The 19,032-nt window shown below is 44.1% G+C and overlaps 1 protein-coding gene across 4 annotated transcripts in view; it reads left to right on the top strand.

Annotated features, from left to right (window-relative positions):
* Nucleotides 1-2,080: 2,080 nt before the first annotated feature.
* Nucleotides 2,081-19,032, top strand: part of TMEM245 (transmembrane protein 245) — a 154,533-nt gene continuing 137,581 nt past the window's right edge. For 2 of the 4 annotated variants that reach the window (XM_053260076.1, XM_053260077.1), the window contains exons 1-2: nt 2,081-2,956; nt 17,977-18,094. In XM_053260076.1, the coding sequence (XP_053116051.1) occupies nt 2,414-2,956; nt 17,977-18,094 (661 nt within the window). In that variant the 5' untranslated portion in view covers nt 2,081-2,413. The remainder of the gene's footprint in view (nt 2,957-17,976; nt 18,095-19,032) is intronic. The other 2 variants (XM_053260078.1, XM_053260079.1) reach the window with 2 other exon arrangements.

The raw sequence follows: 19,032 nt of genomic DNA, 5'->3' as shown, positions 1-19,032 counted from the left end.
ATTAGAGTTGCATTCCAGACAAAGTTAAGCACTCTAAGGTGCTAGAGGAATGTCAAATTAGGGCCTCCAGCAGCCAGTCTCTAGCACCTCACTTTCTGTGCCCCTGCAGAGCTTATAGGGTGGTGTGTGTGTGTGTGTAAGACTTGAGCTTTGATGCTTCACAATTCTCCCCTGACAATAACAGGAAGGAAAACTGCAGCCAGTCAGCCTGAGAGGGATTTTGTGGGAGCCAATATAGGACCTTGCTGGCTTCTGCTAGTCTTCGCCCCCCAGTGAGCAATGTCTTGTACACAGTAGCCACACAGACTGCCATTTCTTTGATTATAATTTGCCTACTCCAGAACATGATTGCAGCCTGTATCAACCATGAATCTGCCTCTGGCACCAGAACCCAAACCCAAGCTATGACCAAAAAGGCAGAACTTTCATCTTTTATCTGTGAACTTCTTCTTCTTTTCTAAATCAGATTTGTACACAGCCCCAAACTTTCATCTCTGGGCGGTTAACAATAACATAAAAACAAGTTAAAAACATACACAAAAACTTAAAACAATTTAGATAATTTAAAATCAAAAACAGATTAAAACCTAAAAATTTTAAAAGCTGGAAAAGCTTGGGTGAAAAGGTGTGTTTTCAAATGCTTTTTAAAAATTGTCAGAGATGGAGAGGATCATATTTTCAGTAGGGAGCGCATTCCACAATCTCGGGACAGCAAACGAGAAGGCCCCCCCCCGCCATGTGGCCACCAGCCGAGCTGGTGGCAACTGGAGACAGACCTCTCCAGATTACCTCAATGGGTGGTGGGGCTCATAATGAAGAAGATGTTCTCTTAAATGGCAGTGAACTTCTAACAATGAACTTCTAAAGTGCTTCATTTCACTTGTATTTACATCCTTAATATGCTTGCTTTTCAAAACACTTTGCAGGCACAAAGTGCATACCACATAAATACATTATTTAATTCATAATGTATAATATAATTTATATTTATAAAATACATATTGATTTAATGATTTAATATAATATTGATTATAATTATATAATATAATTTATATAAACAAAGAATTTCACATAAGCATAGCATCTGCTTATCCCACAGGTTATAGAAACCTCTGGAACCTGTGGGATATTTTATCTTATTTATTTGTTTGTTTATTCTGAAGATTTATACAGCATTTTGATTGAGTGATCCTTAATGATTGCAATAATAATTTTACAAACAAGTATGCATGCAGAACCCAACAGCCTTAATTTGATAGCAGAGGCTTAGACTACTGGCAATAAGAGCCGAGTAAAATTCTGTCTGGGTGAGGAAGGTAGCTAGCTGTTAGCTGGTCACTGGCCCTCTCACCAATATGCAGCAGCATCTCATATACTGGATGAAAAGGAAGGAAGGAACAGCCAGCATTCTTCCCATTCAGATCCTTTCTGATCATGCAACTGCAAATGATTTCTTTTACTTCCTTTGTGGCAGGAAACCCAGAGAGCATCCCCAACAATTGGCTGTCCAGCCTCTGCTCGAAGACCTTCAGTGAGGGAATTTAGTTCTTGAGAACATTCTTGCCCTTCAGACATTTATTCCTTTGTGTTGCTTTGATGCGGGCAGTACAGAGTTGTTTTTAAAAATACCACAACTGCAAGAATAAAATCTCAGAATCCCATCACAAATCATGCCTTACATGCTTGAAGAGGTCCTGTTGCTGAATCTTGTGAACAGAATGATTGTTTCAGATGCAATCGGATTTATGGATGATTGCAGTTGGGAGTGACAATAGCCTCAACTTATTTAAAAGAAGGCATGGTATTGGTCCCTCCTTGCTGCAGCCCATCTTGTATCAGCGAGAAAAGAAGCAGCAGAAGGGTTCAAAGCCTGGTCCCCCCCTCAGTCTTCTTTATTCCAGAAGTCCTAGAAAGCTCAGGCTGCACTTTCCTAACAAGTCCTTCCTAGTTAGAAAAAGAAACAGTGTTAAGCCTCTAACAGCAAAAACAGCAATTCAGCCCCGTTGCATCTTAAAGGCTACTATGGCACAAGTTTAATAGCCCCGACTCATTAAGTGGCCCCCTAAATGGTCAAAAGCATGTGCGTGTTTATATGCACCCTGAGCACAGTAAAAAAGAAAAGAAGGGAAAAGTGAAAAGGCAAAAGATGAAACAACACTGTTTTTTTAACAACAGTGCCTGTGTTTTATACAAAGCCCAAATACAGAATGCCAAGTGAAACTACATTTCCTAGCATCGCTCGTTATGAAAGTTTCCTTCTTATTGGCCCCCTTTGAGAACTGCATTTCCCAGCATTCCCCGCGGAGCCAGTTATGCTTGAAGCATTTGCTTTTCGTAGCTTAGCGCGATTCTTTTGCCGGAGGCGGGCCTGGGGTGGCTACGAATAACAATATCGCTACTGAGAGACTCGACCATGGCTGACAGCGGGGACTACGGTTCCCCCTCGAGCCCACTCTCAGATCCTGGACCGCCTCCTGCTGCTACCACTACTACGCCGCCTCCACTTCCACGCCTGGAGAAGCCGCTGCGCCAGGCCTTCTACAATACGGGGGCGCTAGTGCTGGCCGGGCTGTGCTGCGGGGCGGCTGTGCTGGTCTACTTCATCCTGGAGGCCTTCCTGAGGCCGCTCCTGTGGGCCGTGTTATGCGGCACTTTCTTGCACCCGTTTAAGAGCTCGCTAACGACGCTGGGCCGGGACTGGCTCCGTCGGCTCCGGCGTTCCGGCACGCCAGTCCTCTTGGCCACTTTTTTGCTACCGCTCTGCTGTGTGAACGCTGCCGCGGAGTCCTTGGGCAGACAGGTCCTTAAGCGCGGCCGGCTGCTCCTGCTCCTGGGTGCTGGAGGACCCGCTTTCTACCTCCTCTACGCCCTCGGAAGTTCCCTTGGAGTCCAGGTCGCGCTGTCCCAGGCCGCTGCTGTCATCTGGCGAGGGCTGGACTACTTCAGTAGCCTCTGGGTGAGTGAGTGGGCGAAGACTCAAACGCTGGAAGGTGTCACAAAGGGTGTGGGATGTTTGCAACCTATGCCGACTGCATGCCGAGTATTAAATTGCACTTGCTTAAAACAATGAACTACACACAGACACAAACAGGTGCACCTGGGTAATTTTGGAGCCTGGACCGAAAGGCCTTAGGAAGCCCCCCCTCCCATGCAAATTAGGCATCATGCTTGACAGGACAACCACACCACCTGGGACAGACTAAAGAGCATTTGGGGGGCCCCAAGGGCCCAAAAGTCCAGGGGTAAGAGCACCTCTGCATGCGTGCACGTGCACACACACACACCCCTACCTGTTGAGGTTGGTGGGTGCAGCTTATAGGAAAGTTTGCACCTAGGACTGTCCTTAGGGGTGTATGGGGCTCAGGGCAATGGGAGAAGTTGTGGGTCCCTTTCAAAAGGTGACAGTGGGGCAGTGCAGAAATTTCTTCTTGAAATAATCCCTTCCTCACCACTGCTAGCCAGCGCATAGCTCTTGCCCACAGTGGCAGCAGCCACTCTGCAAGTCAGCTGGCTGTGTGGCCTGTTGTAGTTTGCTGAGCAGAGTGCATCATGAGGCCTGGTCGAGATAGAGGGCAACCACTGTGACATGATGCTACGTTCCAGGCTGGCAGCAGAGCCACTGCTGCTGGCAGAGTGGGGCTCCTGTTCACTGAAGCAGCTGCCCTCTGATTTGGCCAGCCCCGACATGCTCTGGTTTGCCAAGAAGAGTATTTTGCAGGGCCCAGCTGAGGTGGAAGGTAGCTGTTACGACTGGTAGAGGTGGCTCACTCCAGGCCAGCAGCATTGGAAATGTCCACACCGGTAGCTCCCACCTGCTGCAGCAGCTGCCCTTGGCTGAGCCAGCCCTGCATTGTACTCTGATTTGCCAAGAAGAGGATGTCGAGGGGCAGGGCCAATTTGGAGGGCGGCCATTGCAAGAGACGGATTGCAACTCAGCCAGCCTCCATGGGGTGCTCTGGTTTCTAGAGCAGAGTATACTGCAGGGCCCAGCCGAGTTGGAGGGCAGCTGCTGTGACAGGTAGGAGCTGTGCTATAGACCAGCGGCAGTGGGAAATATCTGTGCTGCTGCTAATGGAGTGCAGCTCCCTCCCACTGCAGAAGCTGCCCTCTGACTAAGCCAGCCCCACAGTGCTCTCTCTGGTTTGCCAAGAAGGGTCACCACGACTCAACGAAGTTGGAAGGCAGCCACTCCGATGGGCAGGAGTTGTGCTTTGGGCCAGCAGTAGTGGGAAACATTAGTTTCATCACTGATGGCAGAGCACCACTGCTGCCCACTGCAGCAGCTGCTCTCTGACTTGGCTAGTGCCATGGTGCATTCGGGTTTCCCAAGCAGAGTACACCATGGGGCCCAGGTGAATTGGACAGCTGCGGTGACAGATGGGAGCTGCTCTCTGGGCCAGAGGTGGCGGGAAATACTCATGCTGCTGCAGCTCCCACCAGCTGCAGCAGCCTCTCTCTCACTCAGCCAGCCCCATGGTGTGGCCCGGTTTGCTGAGAAGAGCATGCCGTGCAGCCCGACTGAGCTGAAGCAAAGCCACTGCAACAGGTGGAAGCCACACTCTGGACGGCAGCAGTGGGAAATATCTGTGTTGTTGCTGCTGGCGGAGCACAGCTCCCATCCATCTCAGCAGTAGCCCTCTGACTCAGCCCCATGGTGTGACCTGCTTTGCCAAGCAGAGTGTGTTGTGGGGCCTGGTCAGGTTGGAGGGCAATCGCTAAGACAGTCCGGAGTCATGCTGCAGCCCGGCAGTGGTGCGAAATCCCTGCACTGCTACCGCTGGGAAAATGCAGCCTCCACTCATTCCAGCAGCCAGCCTCTGACTCCGCCAGCCCTGCGGCACACTCTCACTGGATACAGGGAGATTCCAGCCTGGTCTCTCCCTGCCACTGCTGTTGGCATGGGGCTAGGGGGAAGTTGGACTCAGTGTGATCACTGGGTGTGTTCACCCACCCCTAAGGATGGCACTGCCTACACATGAGCAATGAGTGGACAATGTGGGTTATTTTGAGCCAGGGCTCAGGTGTGGGGCCTGTGTTATACTACAAATCTAATAGCAGTCCATAAACAAAAAAATCCACACACGTTTGATATCAAGATAATAAAATTCAGCTTCCAAGAAAGCGTGAATTCTTACAGCTTGTTTTCAGCTCCTGAGGTCAACTCCTGGATGATGTGCAATGTAAATATGTCAACTGCATCTTGAATAAGTAATTGAAGCTACATAAAGACATCTGGGATAAAGCCAGAAAGGTGCAACTCTTTGGAAAACCTGAACCATGGTAGCTTGTGGACACAGCTTGATATGCAGAGTGCATCCCCCATATATTCTGTATTTATTATTATTATTATTAATAATAATTCGATTTCTATACTGCCCTTCCAAAAATGGCTCGGGGCGGTTTACACAGAGAAATAATAAATAAATAAGATGGATCCCTGTCCCCAAAGGGCTCACAATCTAAAAGAACACAAGATAGATACCAGCAACAGTCGCTGGAGGTACTGTACTGGGGGTGAATAGGGCCAGTTACTCTCCCCCTGCTAAATAAAGAGAATCACCACGTTAAAAGGTGCCTCTTTGCCAAGTTAGCAGGGGTTAGTTTAATTGCAACTACTTAGAAAGCACATCCATAATAAAATCAGAGAGTGCATTTTCTAGGAAAGTGTAGATCCTTGTAATGAGTGGACATGGGACTTAGTTTGAGTCAAGGCTCATCTCTGAGATGTGCCTTTAATACCAGGGCTCAGTTTTGAAAAATATGACCCAAAAGTTTGTGCCTGTAAGTTTGTGCAGAGTACAAACATTCTGAGAGTATATAACATTCTGAGTTATTGCAGCTGTTCAAAAACTGCAGCTGAGATTAAAGTAGAAAGGCTAGAATGCTTAGACCCTGGCAGTGGCAACTTCCTTTTTGGAAATGGACCAGGACATCTCAGTGGGCCAGGACATCTCATTGCCACCACTCCTGTTTCTGGGGGTGCAGGGAGTGGGAGGATCCTGAGATTTCCCTGTTATTTAGAGCCTATCAACATATTATGCAGAACGAGATGGTAGAATTCTGATCTGTGTCACTTCACAATGTAATATATTTGTTAAAATCTCTCTGCATATAGCAAATTAGTATACTATACTATATTAATATATAGTAAATTAGCTTCACCAATTTCTGGAAGTAAACAAGCTTAAAATAGTGGTGCATATGCTGTAACCTCCAGGCTTGACTACTGTAATGCACTCTGTGTTGTGCTGCCTTTGTGCATAGTCTAGAAACTACAATTGGTACAGAATGCGGCAGCTGGACTGGTCTCTGGGACAACCTGAAGGGACCATATAACACCAATTTTGAAAGAATTGCACTGGCTGCCAATATGTTTCTGAGCAAAATACAAAGTGCTAGTTATTACCTATAAAGCCCTCATTGGCTTGGGTCCAGAGTACTTAAGAGTAGGGATGTGCATGGAATGGTTCAGAGGCCCTTTATGGGCTTTTGAACTGGTTCGAAAGACCAGTGGTTTGGCCAGTTCGAAGGTGGGGAGATATCTTTAAGAACGGGGGAGGGTGCTCTTACCCCTCCTGTTGCATTTCCACCAACCAGCGCTGCCTTTTAAAATGGTCCGGTGGAGTGGCAGTGTACCTCCTTGCCACCTTGGTGCCTCCTTGGACTGGAAGCGACTGGAAGTTGCAGCAACTTCCAGTCAGAGGTGGCACTGGGGCGGCAAGGAGGTACTCTGCCACCCCACTGGACCATTTTAAAAGGCACCGTTGGCAGGGGAAATGTGGCAGGAGGGGTAAAAGCACCCTCCCCCACCTTTAAAGAGATCCCCCCCCCACTGCAAACTGGCAGACGCTGGTTCTGTGCACACCACTACTTAAGAGAGCACCTTCTTTGTCATGAATCCTGTTGCCTATTGAGATAATCTGGAGAGGTCCAGCTATGGTCACCACCATGTTGTTTGGTTGCAACTTGGGACTGGGCCTTCTCTGTGGCTGCCCCAGGGCTTTGGAATATACTCCCTGTCAAAACAAGAGAATCTCCATCTCTGTTTGCTTTTAGGAAGACCCTCAAGACTCACCTGTTCTCTCAGTCTTTTAAATGAAATGAATTTTAATCTTTTTAATTGTTTTTATCCCATGAAATTATTTTAACGTTTTTATTCTGTGAAATTGTTTTGTTTTTATTCAGTTTCATATTTGTTCTAAATTGTGCACACTGATGAGAGATACACGCATCAGGGGAGAATAAATAAATAAATAAGATGTTCATAAAGTTGTGCTTTGTTTTACTAGTTGCCTGTTCCTAGTTACCACAGTCACTTTTTGGAATTGAAACAGAAACCATTGTGAGACTTCTTGGAACCCTCCTTGCATTGTACTCAGTTATGTTATCTTGCAAAGAATATTCAGCACTGACAGACCACTGTTTGAATTTCAGGCCCCCTAAAGTAATATCTTCAGAAAATAACAATTTACATTGCTAAGTGGATGAAAGGGCAGGAGCGGGGAAATGACTGAATGTGTCTGTTGCTGTTCTTTATTTCTTGTAGCAGGAGCTTCCATCTGCTATGATCAGCTGGCTTCATTTGAGAAATAACTCTTTGCCTTTTTATAGTCATTGCTTACATTTGGGTTACTCAGTGAGTATGGTTTGGTAATTTATCTAAGTGATAGAAGCTCATTTGATGCCTGTTTGATATACTGAGAGGGTTTTTGTTTTGTGTTTTATTTAGGGTGGGCAAGGTTTGTGTTTTGTTGTCATTTCACTAATACCCTGTAAACATGGTGCTTACCAGACAGGCATCTAAATCTATGGAAATTGTATCAAATCCTGTGTATGTTATGTCAAAAATATGAACTAGCCAGACAAAATTTATTCAGTGTTTTACTATTGGGGAGGAGGGTAAGGAGAGAAAATCTGCTTTTTCATCATCTTGTTCTGTATTTAATTGGTCTGTGGACTTGAAAAGTAGATTGCAGGTGCCAAACCAGGAGGAAACTCCTATGAACTTGGACACGGAGATGGCTTTGGTGTTTAATCTGCATAATAATGAGGGAATGGAACCCTTGGGAAAAATAAATCCTTGGATATTTTGATACAGAAACAGATATTTTAGCTGGCCCATAGTTTGCCTATGCAAGAAAAGTTGGAAATAGTGACTATTATGATGCTATTAAATCAATTGATAGATCAATCGAGAAACTGCTTATAACAAATTAAAAGTTTTTTATTACAGTGCAGTTGTCCTGGCTCTTATGGACTCTTTCTATACTTTCCCTTTAGAAACCCAAAATGAAATAATAGTGAGACTTGAAACTGAGGGAGCATTATGTGCTCAGGAAGTGAGTGAAACAGAGATAGAAGAGCAGGACAGCTTAGAGATGGATGAGTGACTTCCAAAAATAGCTGGAAATAAAAAAAACTGTCTGGGACAAAAAGTGGAAAGAGGAGAATTGTGAGAGCGCCCTGTTAGGGACGCTAGCCTAAAATATTCTGCTGCAGTCAGGGCCAGCCCTTTGGGTAAAGAGACCGAACAGAGTGATTTTAGAGAGTTAGCTTTTTTTCTTTTTTTGCTAGTGATGGAAAATCTGAGGTGTACAACTCATCAGTTCAGTCTGAAATGAGATTACCAGATGTGCCAAACATATGCACATCAGTGGCTTGTGCAGGGGAAGGGCAGCCACCAAGAAATTAGCAAATCCCTTCTAATGAGTAAAAACATAAGAAACATTAGTAAATCATATCCCTTTTGAGGATGAGATTATATGTCTGGGAGGGCTGTACAAGAAGCCTATGGAGCAGAATAAGGAAAATATTTTCTTAAATTGACATGAATCTAGGAGCTCACACTTGGAGGGCACTTCTGTAGTAACGTGTTCGGAGGTATCATTAAATAGGGCTGCTTTTAGATCAAAAGCTGTTATTCAGAAACAAACTAGAAGGCCTGTTGGCATTTTATCATGGAATATAGCTGGATGAAGAGCTACTTTCATGATAATATTTCTCTAACTATGTTGTAACATGCTTGCAGGAAACTTGGCTCATGAAAATGATGCTGAAGTGAGATTGCCTGACTTTAAAATATGGGTTAAGCCTGCTCAGAAAGTGAAGGAGAGCTTTACTTGGGTTAGCCATTCTGACTAAAGAAGAGCTTAGTTGGCAAGGAGAATTAATAGAACTTGTATTTGCCCAAATATTTTGGTAGTTAAGTTTGAAGCATGTGTTCTGGTGACTATTTTTGTTAATGTCTTTATTCCTCCTATATCATAAAGGTTTTGTCCCATTGATATCTGCTGATTATGGAGTGGCTTTTGGAGGAGTGGAGTATAACATTTCCAAATACTTTAATTATTATGCCTGAAGATTTCAACATTAGATTAGGCTCCTCAGTTTTAGGTATTACTACTCGGTGCAGTATTTATGAAGTGTCTTTTCTGGTTCTTCGACGTGGTCTCTGTGCTTTACACGAATGGGCTTTGTGCCTGCACAGAGACCACATAGGAGCTTCCAAGCTAGAGTTCTGCTTTTTGGAGGTAACCCTGCCCCCTCAGTATATAGGCGGCTGCGTGGGCTTCCCTCTCCAGTCTTTCTTCGTCTGCGATCGATGCAGTGAACTTTAAATCCATTTTCCATAATTTTTCCCAAGCTGTCATATCTATATTATGACCCACATCTTGAGCCCATTTTATCATAGTCGTTTTAACCACTTCATCTCTTGTCTCCTCCAAAAGCAACAAAAGCCTATACATCTTAGAAACTAATTTTTCATCATTTTCACACAGCTCCCTCTCAAATCTCGACATTTGATCCTCAAATCCAACTTTAAGATCCTTCTTATAAACTTCATTTAACTGATGATACTGAAACCAATTACTAACCAAATTTTGTACTTCAATTAGGTTTTTTAATTTACAGCCCTTTTCTTGGAACATAACAAATCTCTATAGGTACCCCATTCCGGTTGCATATTTATCTCTTTACGTGCTAAAGCTTCAATCGGGGATAGCCATAACGGAGTTTTAGGTTACAACCATTTTTTATATTTTACCCACACTCTCATTAGACTTCTTCTTACATAGTGATTAAGGAAATCTTTATGTACTTTACTTTTATCATACCACAAATATGAATGCCATCCAAACCTTCTATCAAATCCTTCCAGATCAAGTATTCTAGGATTTCTTAATGTTATCCATTCTTTTAACCACGTCAAACAAACAGCATCAAAATACAACCTTAAGTCTGGCAGGGTAAGACCACTTCTTTCTTTAGCATCTGTTAAATTTTTAAAATTAATTCTTGGTGTTTTCCCTTGCCAAACAAATTTGGTTATGTCCTTTTGCCATTGCTTAAAACAAGTTAAAATATTAATTATAGGAATAGTCTGGAAAAGAAACAGCATTTTAGGTAAAACATTCATTTTCACAACTGAAATTCTCCCCATTAAAGATAAGTTCATTCTAGACCATCTTTGCAAGTCAGTTTTTACTGTATTCCATATTTTAATATAATTATTTAAAAACAACAAAGCGTTTTTGTTTGTCAACCAGACGCCCAAATATTTAGTTTTCTTCTCCAATTTCAGTTCACTTATTTCAAAAAATCTGTCCTTAGATTTCTGATCCATATTTTTTGTCAACACCTTCGTTTTAGTCTTATTTATATAAAACCCAGCCAGTTGGCCAAATTGTTGTATTTTTTCCAAGAGTCTTCCGATCTTCTCTAATGGATTTTCTAGAAAAAAACACTACATCATCCGCAAAGGCTCTTAGTTTATACTCCTGTTTCCCAATTTTGGGGCCTTGTATTTGATCATCTTCTCTAATATTTCTACAAAGCACTTCCAGTACTAATATAAAAAGTAATGGGGAAAGTGGACATCCTTGTCTAGTTCCTTTTTGTATTTTACAATTGTCTGATAGTTCCCCATTTATAATAATTTTAGCATATTGCTCCGAATAGATTGTCTTGATAGCCCTAATGAAATTGTTACCAACTCCCATTACATCTAATAGCTGCCACATGAACTGCCAGGAGACATTATCAAAAGCTTTCTCTGCATCCAGAAAAATCATAGCTATCTGTTTATCATTGTGTTTTTCATAATACTCCAATACATTCAAAACTGTTCTCACATTATCTCTTAATTGCCATTTTGGCAAAAAGCCTGCTTGATCTTCATGAATAAAAAGTCTTAATATAACCTTCATTCTCCTTGCCAAAATGGCGGCAAAAAGTTTGTAGTCATTGTTTAAGAGTGAGATTGGCCTGTAGTTCTTGACTTGCGTTAAATCTTGATCCGGTTTTGGAATTACTGCGATATTGGCGTACTTCCAAGACTCTGGCATAATCCCTCTTTGCAAAATATCATTCACCATCCATTGCAAAGGCTGTAATATTTGATCTTTAAATGATTTGTAGTACAAAGCTGGTAGCCCGTTGGATCATCTTCCTGAAGAACAGCAGGGCCCGGCCAGCGTCTTCCTCCGAGAGGCCATGTAGGTCTCTAAGCAGGAACTACATGCAATTTGCCACTCTACGGAAGGGGCTGCCAAAGTAATGGCAACTTCTGTCGCCCTCCGCCGCCATGCCTGGCTCAGGTCTTCCGGTCTCACACCCGATGCTAGATCCAGAGTGGAGGATCTCCCCTTCTATGGCTCCTCTCTATTCGGAGAGAAAACAGAAGATACTCTTCAGAAAGTGCAGAAACTGCATAATACAGCCCGCTCCATGGGCCTTCAGTACGCCACAACCTGCCATTATAAACCACAAAAATGGCAACACCAACCGTACTCCTCTTAACAGCAATACTATCAATCCCAGGACAAGTCCTTTCTCTCCAACTGATACCAGCCTTACAGAAAATGCTCCAACTTCACTGGATCCAAAATGCAGCACCGATCCAAAGGATCTCAGCCCCAGCCAAAGGACTTGCACCTTCTTCCCCGCTGGAGCACCAGGTTCTCCCCTTTCATCTCCGCTTGGGAGAATATCACTACAGACTCCTGGGCCCTGACCATAGTAAGGATGGGTTATGCTATAGAGTTTGCATCCACCCCTCCATACAACCCTCCATTATCCACTCCACCCACACTGGCTCTCCTGCAAGAGGTCGATTCTCTACTCTCCAAATCTGCAATAGAACTGGTTCATAATCCACAAACCCCGGGTTTCCACTCCCGATACTTCACTGTTCCCAAGCCGGACGGCTCGCTTCACCCCATTCTAGATCTCCGGGAACTCAACTCCTACATCACCTACTGCAGGTTTCGTATGGTCACAATTCCTACCATCATCTCCCTTCTGCAAAAGAACCAGTGGTTCATCTCCATCGATCTCAAGGATGTATATTATCAGATCACCATCAGACCTCAGCACCGTCGTTTCCTCCGCTTTCAGATTGTACACAACACTTACCAATTCCGTGCCCTCCCTTTCGGACAGGCATCTGCACCCTGGGTGTTCACCAAATGCATGGCCCCGGTGGTGGCAGCCCTACAACAGCAAAATATCCAGATTTTTCCATATTTCGACAATTGGCTCGTGGTGGCTCACAACCCACAATCCCTTCCCAGAGACCTCCATACGGTCATCACTGGGCCTTCAGGTGAACTACGACAAATCAAAGCTCACCCCCTCCAACAGTAGAATTTATGGGAATCCTCTTCGACTCTGTGCAATCCAAAATTTTCCTGCCTCAGCGCAGAATTCAGGCCATCCTGGATTTGTCAACTCACCTACTCTACCACCCTATCCAATCAGCATGAACAGTTCAATGCCTGTTAGGACATATGGCTTCCACCACCCATGTCCTCCCTCACGCCAGTCTGCAGGCCAGGGCTCTCCAGCACTGGTTCCTCTCCGTGTTCTCTCCTCACAAGGACTCCCTCGCCACCAACCTAACGCTTCCGCCTCGGGTTCTACACTCCTGTGGTGGACGGACCCAACCAACGTCACTGTCGGCTCCCCCTTCCACCCTCCTCGTCCGGATGCATCCTTGGACGGTTGGGGTGCTCACACCAACAATCACAACATCCACGGCATCTGGACCCCGGCCGAAGCCTCCCACCATATCAATTATCTTGAACTCTTAGCCTTGATTCAAAGCCTTGAGAGCCTTCCTTACCCTGATATGAGGCTCCCACGACCTCATTCAGATGGACAATACTACCGCCAAAGCTTACCTGAACAGACAGAAGGGCACCTCTTCCACCCCCCTCCTGTTCCTGTCCATGGTCCTATGGCTTTGGTGCATTCACCATGATATCACACCCTTGGCGGTCTATATACAAGCACAAGACAATGTCACGGCGGACAAACTAAGCAGGACTCAAACAACATCACACGAATGGCAACTACATCCCACCACGCTCCACTCCCTCTTCCGCTGCTGGTTCCTCCCAGAAATAGACCTCCTCGCATCAGAGGTGAATGCGCAATGCCTCCAGTATTGCTCCAGGTCCGGGATTGGACCCAATTCTCTGGGGGACGCATTTGTCCTACCTTGGATGAACCGCTTCATCTACACATTTCCTCCAATCCCTCTACTTCCTCAAGTCCTTCAGAAGATCTCCCAGGACCGCCCACATTGCATCCTCATCGCCCCGTGGTGGCCCAGGTGGCCCTGGTTTCCCCAACTCCTTCGTCTATCCAACCACCAGTACCACCGCTTCTCGAACATCCCTCACCTCCTCTCCCTGCAGAACAGTCACCTTCTCTATCCAGACCTACAGTGTCTCCACCTCACAGCCTGGCACATAGGCCCTCCCTCCCAGCGGACCTGCTCAGAATAGTCCAGGCCTCGCACAAATCCTCCATGGTCCTACTACCACAAGTGGACCCGTTTTCAAAACTATCTAAAGGACGGAGAAATACCCCTACACTCTGTTTCTGTGGAACATATTTGTGCCTATTTACTATCCCTCAAACAGGCCGGACTTAAAATCCCGTCCTTGCAGGTCCACCTGGTAGCCATAGTGGCTAACTCTCCCGCCTCCATACCCTCGTGGTTCCAACACCCTACTGTCAGTCGCTTCCTTAAAGGACTTACTCACCTTTATCTGGACCCTCCAGTCATGGCCCTGGATTGGGACCTGACATTGGTACTCTCTTCGCTCATGAACGCTCCCTTCGAACCCATGGCTACGATTTCTCTCGACCTCCTTTCCTGTAAAGTAGTCTTTCTCATGGCTCTCACCTCGGTCAGATGGGTCAGTGAACTCAGGGCTCTTAGAGTTGATCCTCCATATCTCACCTTCCACAAGGAGAAAGCCGTCCTGCGGCCGGACATTGCCTTCCTTCCGAAGGTAGTCACATGGTCTCACCGTTCCCAACCTATCTCCTTACCTGCATTCTTTGCTGAGCCGACGACTGTGGCCAAACGACGCCTCCACACTCTAGACGTTTGTAGGGCTCTCGCCTTCTACGTCAACCGCACCTCTGCCCTTCGAACCTCCAATTCTCTCTTTGTGCTCCACTCTGGCCCTAATGGGCAAGCAGGCCTCTGCACAGACCATATCCAGATGGGTGGTCCGCACCATCTCCCTGGCATACCAGATCGCCAAGAAACCTCTTCCACTCTCTCTTAAAGCACATTCAGCAAGAGCGGTTGCGGCTTCTACTGCCTCTGACAGATCTATTCCCCTAGATGTCATCTGCCAGGCGGCTATGTGGGCATCAAAGCACTCTTTCATACACCATTATGCCCTGGATGTCCAAGCCAGAAAAGACACGGCGTTTGGCAGGGCGGTGCTACAATCTATCTTCGCCTGATCCCGCCTCCAGGTGAGCATGGCACAGGTGCAGCTTGCTGTGCGCCCATTCGTGTAAAGCACAGAGACCACTTCAAAGAACGATAGGTTGCTTTCCTGTAACTTGGGTTCTTCTAGTGGTCATCTGTGCTCTTACACGCCCACCCATTCTCCCCTCTTCTCATGTCTTTTCTGCTAGTCTCTTTTAGATTGCGGACTCAGAAGACTGGAGAGGGAAGCCTGCACAGCCGCCTATATACAGGTTACCGCCAAAAAACAGAACTCTAGCTTGGAAGCACCGATGTGGTCTCTGCGCAGGCGCAAAGCCCATTCGTGTAAGAGCACAGATGACCACTAGAAGAATCCAAGTTACAGGTAAGCAACCTGTCGATATGGTTCACTGGCAGTCAGATAACATGAAGATGAATAGTGCAGGCTTGCATTTACGCAATCTGACAAATAGATTTGGCTTTTAGGCTTCTATTGGGGCAAACAATCAAAAATGCAATACAATGTCTTACATAATACAGAATTTATAAATTACAATAATTCCATTTTGACATGTGCACAATTGACACTGACATATTTCCAATTTTGACTGCAAGGACTCTTAATATACTTTTATCTTTTCCTTCCTACATATCATAACAGATTACATATTAGAAAACAAAGAAACTGAAAGAAAGAATTTAAACCATCTTGGTTGTATTGTCTCACCAGATACCTAGGGGCTATTCTCATGAGAGTAAAAATCAGGCTAGGAGAGCCTAGCCTGATTTTTGCTGCTTGTGTAAACCACTGGGCTTGCAGGCAAGCGAGCTAGCCTGCTTACAAGTGGCTAGCCCGCTTTTGTAGCCCTCCCTTAAGCCCGGGTTTGCAGAGTGAGCGCTCCGCAAACCCGGGCTTCCCGATCGTGAGTAGCCGTGGTGCGGCTCTGTGCCACGGCTACTCATGAGTAGAACCCTGGAGGGGAGGTGAAAAGCTGCCTCCCGGCTCCGGGGGTCTCCCTGATATGCCCTGTGCACTCGTGCAGGGCATACTGGAGCTTCAGAGGATCGCATGGCCCTCGAGCTCCCCAGCCCCCGCTGGCTCCATCACGGAGCCGGCAATTGTGTGGGTGGCCGATCCGGCTGCCCAGGGTTCCCACTCTGATCATGAGTGGGGAGAGTGGACTTAGCCCACTCTTCTGCAGAAACCGGCTCCTACTTTCTTTCAAGTGATATTTGGAGGGATTCCATCCATTTATTTCCATCAGTGTACCCATCTATAATAAGATGTGGTTTCTTTTTGAAACCTTGCCAACTGTTTGACCTTCTTATATAAACATTACTGAGCTCGTAGTATCAAACATTTCCCTTTTGCTACTCCACCCCCGCCCCGTCCTTTTCCTTTGACCTCTGAATAAATATTAACCATAGTACAAACAGGTTCATGATTCTAATCACAGACCAAGGTGTCTTCCATCTGCCTCCTTACCCCTTCGTACACTTAGGGACCTTCATACACTTAATCTTTTCAGTTAAATTTGAGTTAGAGGTGGTAAAGATCCTAGTTTTATTTATTTAGGGACCTTCGTACACAATCTTTTTGGTTAAATTTGGGTTGGAGGTGGTAAAGAACCTAGTTTTATTTATTTATTTATTTATTTATTTATTTATTTACATATAATACAGCTCACTTGGTAAGTGTGCTTGATTATATCTGTGTGTCTAAAGAGAGAACTGATCCAATTATGGATAATTAGTAAGTAGTAAGACATTAGTGATCATCAACCCTTTAATGTGAGAATATGATCTAAGAGATGTATCTAGATAAGATCAGTAGTAGACTTCTTAAAATCTAGAAATGTGTCATGAGAAAAGATAAAATGGCACCAGGTCAATGTGAGTAAAGTCCTGAATTTTCAGAAGTCTGATTTAACCAAACCTGGGTGGTAATATACAAACCCACAATCTAGATAGCATTTTAGTTTTATTGGCCTGCCAAGATATGTGCTCTGAATTGAGATCTCTCTTAATTGTAAACTCAAGATCAAATTATATGAAACAAATGAATACATTGTTTGATGATGGATGTAGGATGAGAAAGAGGTTTATAAAAGAGATAAGACTTTGCACCATCTCAGAAAATGGTTCTTATGATTTTATGTTGAAATGTAGATGCAATTATAAAACATTAATTGCAGCCAAGAAATCTAGATTTAATGTTAAATTTGGAACCGGCAGCAAATAAGAATTCGGCCTATTTTCAGGATTTAGTCTTGGGTAAGCTTAGATAGATAAAATTTGTTTTTCATATCCTTATTGCTGGCGTAATATGGGAAGGTTTTTATTTGGATTTATATACAGAAAGAGCTATAAAGGAAAATTATCTTGTGGAGAGGCTAGTGTTTTAGATAATAATACTATCCCTGCCTGGCCTCCTGTAATTTCTTGTCTAATGAAATTACTTATACAGTCACTGAAGAATAATGAAGCACCTGGAGAAAGATGTTTCCATCTGCAATGTTTAAGAGCAGTGTGGATTGGTGGGGCTCTTTGTTGGCAGGCAAGCCAGTGGTAAGGAAGCAGACAAAAAATAATTTTAAAAAAATGCCCTAAGCTTTTTGGGACAAGGTTAGAGTAGTGCTGTCATTCTGCCGTACTGGAGGGCCCCATAAAACCTCCTTTGTGTTTAGTCAGGATGATGATGAGTGCTAGAAGAAGCCCCATCTCAATTAGTCCTGTAAGCTAATGATGCAAGCAACAAACAGGCATGCTTCAGTTCATAGGAGACTTCCTCTAGCAGTGTAGTAAGGCTTAAATATTTCATAAAGCAGTACAGGACCAGGAGAACATGGGGCATCTTTGCTGGTGCCAGGCACTCCATCATCACCATCTTGATTTGGGCCTCATAGACCAAGGAAATGTGTGGGTGCATGGAGGAACAGTTGTAAGCTATCTGTGATACATTGAAACCTTGAACATTTTGACCAACTCTAAAATGCTATTATTTTCTTGTCGTGAAAGATCTCTATCACTAAAAACTGGAAGAAGCCCCCCTCCCCCACCATGAGTGAATCTGTAAGCAACATATATGATATACCTTAATATAAATTTGATATGGCTTCCAGGTAACTGATAAAATCACTTGGACTGAATCTAGCCCATGGCCTGCTAGCCGGGCTAGTCATTTGGGTTCTCTAGGAATGGCCATTGATATGTCTTTTTCTCCCGCTTTCCTTTTTAAGATATGGACCTTGATAGCAGGCTATCTTTTGACTGTATTTTTCAAGTGGAATCCAAACACTGAACATTACTTGAGAACAATCTCTCTTCCTATCTGGATTATCCTGCTCTTCCATTTGGGTGAGTCAATGTCTACATATGGGAAATATTTCTAAAGACTTTTGAAAGGCATGCTAAACCAGCCAGGTTTTCATCAGAAATATTATGCATTTGTGTTAGATTGTTAGGCTGTAGTGATTAGATTATTGCGTTTAGGTGAGGCTGAACACAATAGAATTACCATAGTATAGAAGCCTTCATTAGACTGTTGATTGACTGTTAGATTGCTTAGACTGTTGATTGCTTAGCCCACAGTTCCCCAGTTTAACATCATGGGAAAGTGTAGTTAAAGAAACTAGAAAGTGTTGAGTTTGACTGTGTTCATGCAAGAGAATGTGTGTGTGTGCATAGATTTTACACATGATTCCGCAAACCACTGTTCATTGGATGCTGTGAACCATTCCACAGCATTAGATGATAGTAATTGTTGCATTATATTTCTGTTCTCTTCTGAAAAATAATAGTTAAGATTTTTTTGAGCTTGCATTTTCAGAAATAAGAGAAACTTTAATAATCCTTAAATATTCCAGAAGAAATTCTTGAATCTTATATTACATTAATATAATCTTCTGTGTAGGGTAACTGCAGGCACTTATAAGTCTTTTGGAATCTTGAATCTGTATGTTTTGTGTGTGTGTTAATGATGTACAGAGACTTGATGTGAGAAATTGGGTAATCATGTTCTGAATATATTCTCAGTGAGACAATGAAAATGTATTCTTTTGCTGAACTCTTAATTACTAGAAATCTTTATCTTAATGGAGAATATATATATTTTATTTTATTTTATTTTATTTATATTTATTTATTTATAAATGGAGAATATATAGTAGATCTTTTGTACTGTAAAATATGTCATATGATTTGGTTCCATATAAAAGACTTGCGCAGAACTGAAGAAAATGTAGCAAAATACTCAAATTAATTCTTTTGGTCAATAATAGTGTTTCTGTGTGCAA

The sequence above is a fragment of the Hemicordylus capensis genome, chromosome 6 (genome assembly GCF_027244095.1).
Source record: "Hemicordylus capensis ecotype Gifberg chromosome 6, rHemCap1.1.pri, whole genome shotgun sequence".
In the NCBI taxonomy this organism is placed as follows: domain Eukaryota; kingdom Metazoa; phylum Chordata; class Lepidosauria; order Squamata; family Cordylidae; genus Hemicordylus; species Hemicordylus capensis.
This window is presented reverse-complemented; position numbering and strand designations above follow the sequence as displayed.